Source organism: Otolemur garnettii, unplaced genomic scaffold (genome assembly GCF_000181295.1).
Source record: "Otolemur garnettii isolate 467f Iridium unplaced genomic scaffold, OtoGar3 scaffold00089, whole genome shotgun sequence".
NCBI classification, from domain to species: Eukaryota; Metazoa; Chordata; class Mammalia; order Primates; family Galagidae; genus Otolemur; species Otolemur garnettii.
Window position 1 is genome coordinate 2,624,839 of NW_003852484.1, and position 10,775 is coordinate 2,635,613.

The window sequence follows — 10,775 nt, forward strand, 5'->3', positions numbered from 1 at the left end:
GACAGAAATAGTTAGAGAAGAGAAATATGTAAATAAGTTTTGTGGAAAACATACCCAAACTGAAAGAACGAGGATCCAGAAAACGTTAATGCTGCTATCGTTTGCTTCAGCATCCCTGCTTCCCTGATCATCTTAATACAGTTCCTCTCCACAGCCTGTCATTTTCCAACAGGATAGTCCATGGTCCCATTCCCTGTTCTGGTCTCAGACGACTGACAAGGGCCAGCCAGACCCACAGGCACAGAAGGGGCCCTGAGCACCACCCTGAAGAGGAGGCATGTTGCAGTCTGCCCTCCCCCACAGATGGGGGAGAACGTGAGTGTCCTCCCTCGTAGCACAGGCTCTGTGAAAATAAACCACACCACCCAATAAAGGGTTTACTTTTATTTCAAAAGTGTACAAAATGGCCACAAGCGGCTATAAAAAACTCTGTTTGGAACACGTGGAAATTCAGAAAGAACAACAAAACAGGTATCATTCACAGTGTAATGGAAAAGCTTTCTCTGAGGCAGCAATTACAACTCTTCCTTCTTTTTCCCGAGTCTTTCATGGTCTCCCTCCCGGAGGGTTCGGATAAAATTGGCAAATCCCAATTCCTGCAGGGAAGGGAGAGAGAGGAGGAAAAACAAGGAACATTAACCCCTGAGCCAAATGTGCATTATCACCCCCCACCCCCCAAATGCTCACTCCTGGCACGGAGGGAGGAGGGCAGATTGCTGCAATGCGTGGGTCTGCTGGGCTTCCCAGGCCAGCCCTGAGAAGCAAATGAGGCAACCTGGCTACGGGGCCAAGACTTCTGTGACAACCCCTGGGTTGAGCCTCTCTAGACGGAGGGCCCTGGGACTATCAGTGCGGTGTTCCAGCTGACTTCTGTGGACTCTGGGAAGCTGGCCTGGGCTGCCTCTCCTCATGACCATTTCCCTGCCTATCAGCAGAGTGGGCTCTGGGCAGACACCTCTCCCCTACTTACCGTGCGGTCACTGTCGTACTTTTCTACAAACTTCCCATAGTGGTAGTAGTGGAAAGTGGGGTAGGCCTTGACGGCCTCCTGCTGACACAGTTCTTGGTTCTGGTCTTTGACGCAGTCAACAGCAGCACAGGCAATCTAGGGGGCAACGTGAGGGAGGGTCAGCATGGGCATCCCCAGGCTGTGGCCTGGATCCCTCGATACACGGACTGCACACCTGGCCCACATTAGGAGCTCACTTTCATTCTTCTCCCCAGGAGCAGGGATGAGTGGAACCAAAGCATCCCCAGCTCAAAACTCCTTTGAGACTCACGGTGCTTGTTTTTAATTTCTAAGGCAGATGGGTTAGGAGCCTTCTGTGAGGCTCTGCGGTATTCGTTTGTTTGTCAACTAATATTTCCCAAACACCTGCATTGGGGGGCAGTGTAGTACCGTGGACTAGATCAAGAGCTGAGAAGTCAAATTTCTCAAGTGCAATCTTGGCTTGCCTATATGATTAAGACTTTGTATATAAAATCAGCACACTGTACCCCATAAATGCAGTAATGCACGCAGTTATGATCTAATGAAAAATATAAAGAAGATACATTCTGAGAAAAATAAAAAAGACTTAGAAGATGACCCAGCGTCTCAGTGCCTAATTTCCCTCAGCTGTAAAATGGGGATCATAACAACATGTAGGTGATCGGGATAACATGAACACTGAGTAAGAGAATTCAGGTGAGGCCAATCAGCACAGGCGTGGCACAGGACCAGTGGTCAGTAAATGGCAGCTGCTACTATCATCACCCCTTCCAAACCCACGCACAAGCTTTGTCCCAGCAGAAAGTAGGATATAGAGACCATCCAAACGGCGTGACATGAGGCACAGGGGGGTGGTCCGGGGTGCCCAGGGAACCTGGGTGAGTGGAGCAAGGGCACTCTGCATGACTAGCTATCTGAGACGAAGCCCAGAGGATGAGGAGGAGAAAGCCAGGGGAGAGCACGTTTCAGAAACTGGGAAGGAGCTCGGCGTGACTAAAGTAATCACAGTTTTTGTTCAGAAAGAGGTTCTCAAATTGGCCTTCTCCTTGCAAATCTAACAAATTCCACATGCTGGATAGCTTTTCCTCACCACTTATTGCTCTTTCAAAATAAGAGGGTATAAAGCAGAATGTTTCTCCTGTTGGGGGTCACAAGCCAGGTGAGAAGGAGAGGGGATCCATCAGTGGTAATAAGAAGTGTTATGAAAGGGGGAAGGGGAAGGGCAGATCTGATGAGAGCCAAGCCTTGTCATCAGGCAACGCTTACTGAAGCCCTGCCTGCTGTGCGCTGAGGGTATTCTGGATGTTAGGGGGACAAAGGTGACCTTGACAAAGTCCAGTCATCAAGCAACTGCCACATAACAAGTGAGATCATTTTAGATAGAGCCCAATGAATGCTTGGAAGAAATTAAAAGAGGGTGATTCAGTAAGATAATTTAAAATTGTTGAATAACCATGATTCACACAGTTCTTTGGCTGCTTGTTATACACACTTGGACAGATTCCCCCTTTCTAGGTAGGAGCCCTGTAGGCCCCCAATGGCCACCTTTGCTGATCACTTACCTGGTGCCCACATGAGCTGCAGGAATGACAGCCAGAGTGAAGAGGAAGTGCAACCTCCCTGAGCCACCAATGGGTCACACTCGCCCTCCTCTACCCTCACACTTGCCTTCTGATCTTCAGCTCTTTAAGGTTCTATACAGCAAGACTTTGCAGAGCCGAGTTTACAAACTCACTGCACACAATCCATATCTGGCTCTCAGTCCTGTTCTATTTGGCCCACATAGAATTTAACGAGAAAATAAATCTGAATTAGCTGCCAACATAGAAAAGGAGCCAAAAGATTTAATATAAAAATTTGGCTTTCCAGCTTCTCTTTAAAAGTCAGAAGACTTGATGGCACTTACCCTGCCTCCTGTAGGCAACAAATAGCTGGGGCACAGAGGCAGCTATCTTCCTTCAAGCTGGCTAAAGGTGCCCTTTGCCAGGGTCCACGTGGAGCCCAATTCACCTGGGCTGCTAGGCTGGCCCTTACAGGCTTCTGAGAACCCCAGCTCACCCTCTAAAGCACTTTGTGAATTATTATTTTTTTTGCAGTTTTTGGCCTGGGCTGGGTCTGAACCCGCCACCTCCGGCATATGGGGCTGGCGCTCTCCTCCTTTGAGCCACAGGCGCTGCCCACACTTTGTGAATTATTAAGAAACATGAGGCAGATGCTCCTCTGGATGCGTGCAGTTTCCATGTCTCAGGGCAGGTGCTGTGGGGCTGGGCCCAGGGGACATGCAGTCTTCCTTCACCCGGCCGGCATTTGCGGGCTGTCTGCATCCATCCTGGGCCAAGGCTGCTGTGCCTCCACTACACTGTGAAAGTGCTGGATGAGATTGCTCCAGGCTGCTGCTCTCCCTGCATCCTCTTTAAATTATGAATTTAATTTGTATACATGCCCTGGAGCTGTTGGAAACATAGTATATGATTTTATAAATCTACTAAATTAAAAATGTGTACTTATTCTGAATCACCTAAACTAACTGCCAGCCACATACACAGAATGCAGCTTCTATGTGCAAAGGCAAATCCACACTGCACTTCCACAGAAGAGACAAGTGCAACCCTCTCAAAGGAAGTGGCTTAGACTATTTGGAAAGAAGGCAGCAAATAAACCTCTTCTGAGTCATTCCAACTCATCTGTCTAAAGGCCTCCCTCCTGATATTTAACTCAAGATCTGCACCAATCACTTGCAGCACAGAATGAGAACTCATGACTTCTAGATTTGTCCTATGGTGGATGGTACAGGTCTCTGGGACACATGCAGTCAGTGCCCTGCCATGTCCCAGCACCTGCAACTGTCAGCCTGAGACCTTCCTCCCAGCCGCAAGGAACTGGACATAAGGCCAGACTTCCTTGACCATGAAGTGGAACAACTCTGTGGAACATTTCCTGGTGAAGTCTCCCATGGGCCAGAGTCCCATCTACCTACAACACGAATGATATGGTTCTGCCCTATCCCACATCACTTTCTCTATCCCTTCTGGTGCTTCTTGAGACCAAATAAATCCCCTGCACATGAGCCCAGGTGCAGAGTCTGCTTCTGGGAGAGCCCAAACTTAATTCTTTTTTTTTTTGGAGAGAGAGTCTTGCTCTGTTGTCCAGGACAGAGTGCCATGGCCTCACCCTAGCTCACAGCAACCTAAAACTCCTACGTTCAAGCAATTCTCCTACCTCAGCCTCCTGAGGAGCTGGGACTGCAGGCATCCACCACAATGCCTGGCTAATTTTTCTATTTTTAGCAGAGATAGGAGAAGGGTCTTGCTTTTCTCAGGCTGGTCTTGAACTCCTGAGCTCAAGCAATCCTACCACCTTGGCCTCCCAGAGTGCTAGGATTACAGGTATGAGCCACAACTCCCAGCCTTAAACTTGATTATGACTCTGACCTTTCCAGCTGAGGAACTCTGGGTCAGTACTTTAATCTAAGACTCAATCTCTCCTCATCTGAAAAATGAGGACTGTAATGGCTCCTGCTTGAGTAAGATATTGTGAAGACAAGATGACATGATGCTTTCAGAGAAAGAACAGCTCTCGGTAAATATCAAATAGGTTATTGTTCCTTCATTCAGTCAGGTGTATGGAGTTCTAAGGTGTCAAGACTGTGGGGAATTCAAGGACAAATGAGGAGGTTTCACTTCTGATGGGCAATAGCCAGCCTTGGACATACGAGGACCTACACAATTGCTGGATTCTAGGTGTGACATGGACCAATCACAAAGGAGGGATGACCTTCATGCAGCCAAGGGCAGCAGTCCTGGGCTCACCCCTTTCCCCAGGCTGGGACACTGATGTGCAGTGAGAGGCAAGCCCCACCTTGCCAGCCCACTGTGGGTCCTTGTCCTCCTTGCCCTTCAATAACACCATCCAGTCCAACACTAACAGTTTGCAGTCCTTTCCCCACCAGTGTGTCAACTGATAAAGTCCCCGAGTGAGCTCCTGGGAGGGGGTGGAGGCTCCCTAGCTAAAATATGAGCTGCTGCACACAGCTTTATTGATTCAGTAAAATAAATCTCTGCAGGAGCTAATATTGACTTTGGCTATGAAAATGGAAGTGAACAACCAACTGCATATTGATTGGGGAAGGAACAGGGACCAGCTTCCGGGTGGAAAAAAAAGACACAATTCCAGCTAAAGGATCTAAGTAAGGGGTGTCAAGAAGAACTGGAAGTCAGGAGATCCAGTTCTGGCTGTCAATGTCCTGCTGAGCATCCCTGGGCCAGGGACACAGCTTTATGGGCATTGATCCCCCATGAATAAAGGGAGAGGGGAAGACAGGTCAGCAGTTCCTCACACACTAGCCTATGGCCAGCACAAGAGCCAGCTCTTAAAAACCAGAGATTTCTAGGTCCGTCCCCCAGAGACTATGGTATCTGTGGGGTGGCACTCAGTAGTTGTAGCACCATACCTGCAGCACTGAATAGGCACCAGTAACTTCACCCCAAGCTTCCCAGATATTATGAGTGTTACCCTCAAGGACCCCAGGGGGGCCAGCTGCCTTGGACAGAGAGGTTATGAAGTACATTCCTGAAAATGAGTGCAGGTGATCTTCAGCTTAGAATAAAGGAAATTGTAAGGACAGACAGAAGGGATAAACCCAGGAAAAGGCCAGCAACATTACTGGCCCAAGTTAAGACAATGGGCTAGGTGTGCTGGCTCATGCCTGTAATCTTAGCACTTTGGGAGGCTGAGGGGGAAGAAACACATTAGGTGAGGAGTTTGAGACCAGCCTGGGCAACATAAGCAAGACTGACTTTACAAAACATTTTAAAATTAGCTGAGCATGGTGGATCTTGCCGTATAGACCCAACTACTTGGGAGGCTGAGGCATGAGAATTGCTTGAGCTCAAGAATTTGAGTTTGCTATGAGCTGTGACTGTGCCACTGTGCACTCTAACCTAGATGGCAGAGTGAGACCCAATCTCTTAAAAAAAAACCCAAAAAACAAACAAACAAAAAACAATGAAGCAAGCAAAGGCAGGTATACCAGTGTCTCAGAAGAGGGTGACTTCAGACTCAGCAAAGGGGAACAGGGAAGAATAGGAAAGGACAGGGGCTGGCTCTTAGCCCCATGGGAGACCTGGCTAGTCTGGCTTCCCCTGTACTGACGTGCATCAGGCCCCAGGAAGCCTCGAGGTGAGTGTGCAGAAAGGTGCCTTGTTAATGCGGGCTATCCCTCCAGGGTTTCCCTAGCCACCCTGAGACCTGGGGAGAACCGTGCTCTCTGATACCATATTCGCTCCTCAGCACGACTGGGGAAGCATACCCAGACCCCATGTATGCCATAGGACCCCTCACCAGGGCAACCAGCCACACCTTCTTATGTGCCCAGGGCACCCAGCATTCTGGATGAGGGGGTGACAGGCGTTGACATGGAGTGACTGCTATTTCAGTCCTGGGGATAGGCTGTGTTGGATGTCCCTGGGGCCCCCAGATCAGGAGCAACTACTGTGGTGTGCCCAGGACCTGGGAGGCACAAGTAGGTGGTGTGGGCAATGGACATGGGAAGATCCCTCCTGCCACACTCTTCTCAGTGCTGGACAGATGGTGGGCAGAAGAGGAAAAATGTTTCTGGTCCTTATACTTCTTCCTGACAGGGGCAAGAGTATCTCAAAGGCACAGCTGGGCTTGTGAGTAATGATGGGACACCCTAAGTCTAGGGAGGATCCAGGGGTCTGGGTCTAAGTGGGAAATCTGGTCCCTGGTCTGTCCCTAGCCTGGCTTCCTCTGACTCACTGTCCCTGTAAAGCTCTCACTATCCCATCTCTGCCACATCTTCTTGGCTAGAGGAACCTATGACCTGGTCTCAGGGCTGAGAAGAGCCTTTGCAGGACCCTGTCTCAGTACCCTGTGCATTGTGGATGAGAAGGGACTCAAGGACTGGGAGTTGGTCTGACTCTTCAGAGTTCAGGAGTCTTCCCTTGCCCCATAAGCCTCTCCCAGAAGTAGCCCCCGCTGCCCGGTGGCCGGAGCTGCCTAGGGGACGCGCCTGGCGGCCCACACTCTAATCCAATCTGTAGCTCTAGCTTGTTAATTTTATGCTTCACCAGTTGGCAGCTACAGAGCCTTTCATGTAGGCAGGACGTGATTTCACTGACACAGCCTTGCTCTCCTCCACCCTGGCCTCCTCCAGTTGACTTTCGTTAAATTTTTTAATTTGTATTTTCAATTATATAAGTAATGCATGACTACAATCCTACTGTAAAAAGGTTCAAACACCGAAAGAATAAACAGATGACTCCTTTTACCAGCCCTCTCCTCTAAGTGTGCGCTGATTCTGCAGCATGAATCCAGCCTGCTCTATCCTGCCTTGTCTTGTTCCCAAGGAACCCCCTGCTTCCAGGTCTTAGCAGCCCTGTGCCCATTTTGGGAAGGGGACTTGAATGGGAGGAAGGAAGGTGTAGCAATCTGTCGGAGGCAGGATGAGAGATGAAGAGGGGCAGCCTTACCTTCCGGTCATCTTTGAAGGTGTCAGCAGTGGCAGTAAAGTGCGGAATGACCTTCTTACAGTGTGGGCACCCTGTATGAGGGGACGAGAGAGCACACAGGACATGCAGGGAGGCCGCAGAGCCAAGGAGAGGCCTTTCTAAGAACCCTCCTCTCCCACCTCACTGTCAGGGTTCAGGTGTCAGCCTTGCCACTCAAACCACCCCCTTCCCCATGTCTAATCTGTCAACAGGAGGTCTTTGTAGGAGTCCCTGACAAATGCAGCAAGTAGGGGTCCGCTCCTGTCTGGGCTGGGGGGAAAGTCCCTGAGGTCTGGTGCTGCAGGTTCCTTCTACACATGTGGAAAAGCCTGATCTAGGGTGGAGAAGGATTCTCTGAGCCTGTTACCATTTCCTTGCCCCAGGGATTGAAGACACCTGGGCTGGGAAATGCAGGAGTGGGGCAATCCTGCATTTGTCAGGATCACTGCTAACTTCCACATCCCCAGCAAGCCCCACCCTATCCCAGGCTGACAGTTGCCAAACCAGGCCTCTGGTCCTCAGGCTCTCTTTCCACTCTTTGCTCGGCAATCAACTTGAACCTCAAAGATCAGAACGCTGGGCCGGCGTCAGGTTAACAGGAAGACAACTACAGGGAGTCATCAAGCCCCCTGATGCTTTCTGTCCAGGGAGAAAGCCTATCAGAGTGGAGAGGGTCTGTGAGCCACTGGTGCCCCCTCCTCTTGACTCTTGAATGGTTCACCCTGAGTGCCTTCAGCTCTGACAAGAGCAAATGAGGAGCAGAGCAGGAACCTGTGGGGGCTACTTTCTCCTCCTGTCCCAATAAGCCCAGGATGCTACAGGCTACTCTGGCCCCTCCCTCAGCATCGACAGACCAGAACTCAAACCCACCTCGTCTCTCAGCCATCCCCAGACACAGTGAAAAGAACTGCAAGAGGACAGAAGGGCTTTTGGGGAAAGATCTCCCCATCTGGAGACATGGCTCCAGCCTACAACCTCCTGACAGGGGCTAGCATGCAGGTCTCCACAGCCTTGGAAAAGCAGACAGAGATAACAGGGCAGGCATAGAAATGGCTCTGCCCATGTTTATCTGGTTTCTCCTTTTAAAATAGGATAATAATGACTGGCATTTCAAAAGGTTTTATGAAACAAAATTAAGGCTAAGCTACAAGTTTAATCTGAATTTAGTACTTGAGCGAGTTCCTGAGATGGGCAGGACCACCCATATAGCCCAGCTGGCAGAGTGGCCAGCTGGCCCAGATCAGCATCAGGGGTAATGGGGAGGGGGCTTCAAGGGATTTTCCCAGCATGTGACACAGAAGGAGTAGAAGACACCTGGGCTGGTTACAGGTTATAACACAACTAATGAGACAAGGTGCTTAGCATAGTCCAACTCATGGCAGAGACTGGATGGATTTTTTTTTTCCTTGAGACAGAGTCTCTCAATAATGTCGCCCTACGTAGAGTGCTGTGGTGTCACAGTTTATAGCAACCTCTAACTCTTGGGTCTTACGCGATTCTCTTGCCTCAGTCTCCCAAGTAGCTGGGACTAAAGATGACCACCACAATGCCTGGCTATTTTTTGTTGTAGTTGTCATTGTTGTTTGGCAGACCCACGCTGGGTTGGAACCCGCCAGCCCTGATATATGTGGCCTGCACAGTAACCACTGAGCTATGGGCGCCGAGCCTGGATGGATGATTTTTTAATGCTTCAAATAATAATTACAAGTAACAATTAATTTGACCTAACAGAGGGAAAAACAACTCAAATTCATGAAAGTGTCATACTAGAAAGGAAGGATGTTACATCATTTTCAAAACACTTGAAGAGCACAGTCTACTGGTTAACAAGGGACATCAAAGACTTGTCCTACAGGCAGCTGCAGGCCCTGCTTGAAAATAACCCCCTCTTCCTCAAAATCTGGTTTCACTACTCATTCTTCCTTTTTAACCGGGTTGCTTATTGAAAGTATAAAGGTAGCCGTCAGCCTGGTGCAAATTCCTGTTACTATCAATTTTAAATCTCTTGGTCTGAGATTAATAGCCTTCTGTTGCATCTAATGTTCTCATTATCTAAAAGAAAGAGCACGACAGATGAGTAACTGGAAGGGAGTTGTTTTAGAAAGTGCATGAAGATGTTTTCAAGCCATGGGCCAGTAGGGACATTATTATTATTCTTACATTTTTAATTTGGGCTTTCTAAAACGAAGGCCTCACATGTGGGTATAAGGAAACCAAAGAGGCCTCCCAGGGTATGGAGAGAGGAGCAAAGTCTGAGGACAGGATAGAAAATTCCAATTCCAGGGACACAGCCAAGCTGGCGGAAGAGGGCAGTCACTGTGACCAGACCACTCAGAGTGCAGGGAACAAGACAGCAGGAGGAAGAAGTGTGGACGCTGGGAGGAAGGATGTGGGCGCAGACACGGGGGAGCTGGGATGTGGGCTGAGGCAGATGTGCCGGGAGCAGGGTGCAGAAATAGGCTTTTGTTTTTTACTTTGCACCTTCATAAGATGTTTCTCCTTTTTGTAGTGTTTATATTCTTTACATAAAATAACTGTAACACGTGTTATATACTGTATTTATATACATTAAGTTTTATTATTAAAAAAATCTTTTTTTGTCCTATAGTCTTCCTCCTTAAATCAACCAATAAAGACGTTATGCCCCTGCACTTACTGGGATAGGATTTAGGGACAGAAAAACGTGGTGAGAGGAAGAAACCCTAAGGACCAATCCCTTTGCCAGAGGCTGAGTCACTTGGTGACACTGCCCTGAATGGGTTGGGTTTGGAGTTTTGCTGGAGTAGACTATGAAACCCTTCAGGCCTGGCAGGGACATTATCTCCTTCCCTTGTATCCTGGGCCTGGGATATGGCCCAGCACAGAGCTGTCATTTTTGTTTGTTTGTTTGTTTGTTTGAGACAGTCTCTCTGTTGCCTTGGGTAGAGTGCTGTAGTGTCATAACTCACAGCAACCTCAAACTTTGGCTCAAATCATCCTCTTGCCTCTCAGCCTCCTAAGTTGCTGGGACTACAGATGCCTACCACAAAGCACCGCTATATTTAGAGATGGGGTCTTAACTCTTGCCCAGGCTGGTCTCGAACTCCTGAGCTCAAGCAATCCACCTGCTTCAGCCTCCCAGAGTGCTAGTATTATAGGCATGAGCCACTGCGCCTACCTAGAACTGTCACTTGATAAAGGAAGGAAAGAAGGACGGATATTGATCTTCAGCAGCCCAGCAAAGCAAGAATCATTAGCCCAGTGTCCCTGGGGACCAGGAACTTGCCTGCCCAGCA

At 49.0% G+C, this 10,775-nt stretch overlaps 1 protein-coding gene across 1 annotated transcript in view; it reads right to left on the reverse strand.

Annotated features, from left to right (window-relative positions):
- Positions 1 to 369: 369 nt before the first annotated feature.
- Positions 370 to 10,775, reverse strand: part of PDIA5 (protein disulfide isomerase family A member 5) — an 89,203-nt gene continuing 78,797 nt past the window's right edge. The window contains 3 exon segments of the mRNA XM_023516294.1: positions 370 to 596; positions 971 to 1,105; positions 7,483 to 7,553. Coding sequence (XP_023372062.1) covers positions 516 to 596; positions 971 to 1,105; positions 7,483 to 7,553 — 287 coding nt within the window. The 3' untranslated portion in view covers positions 370 to 515.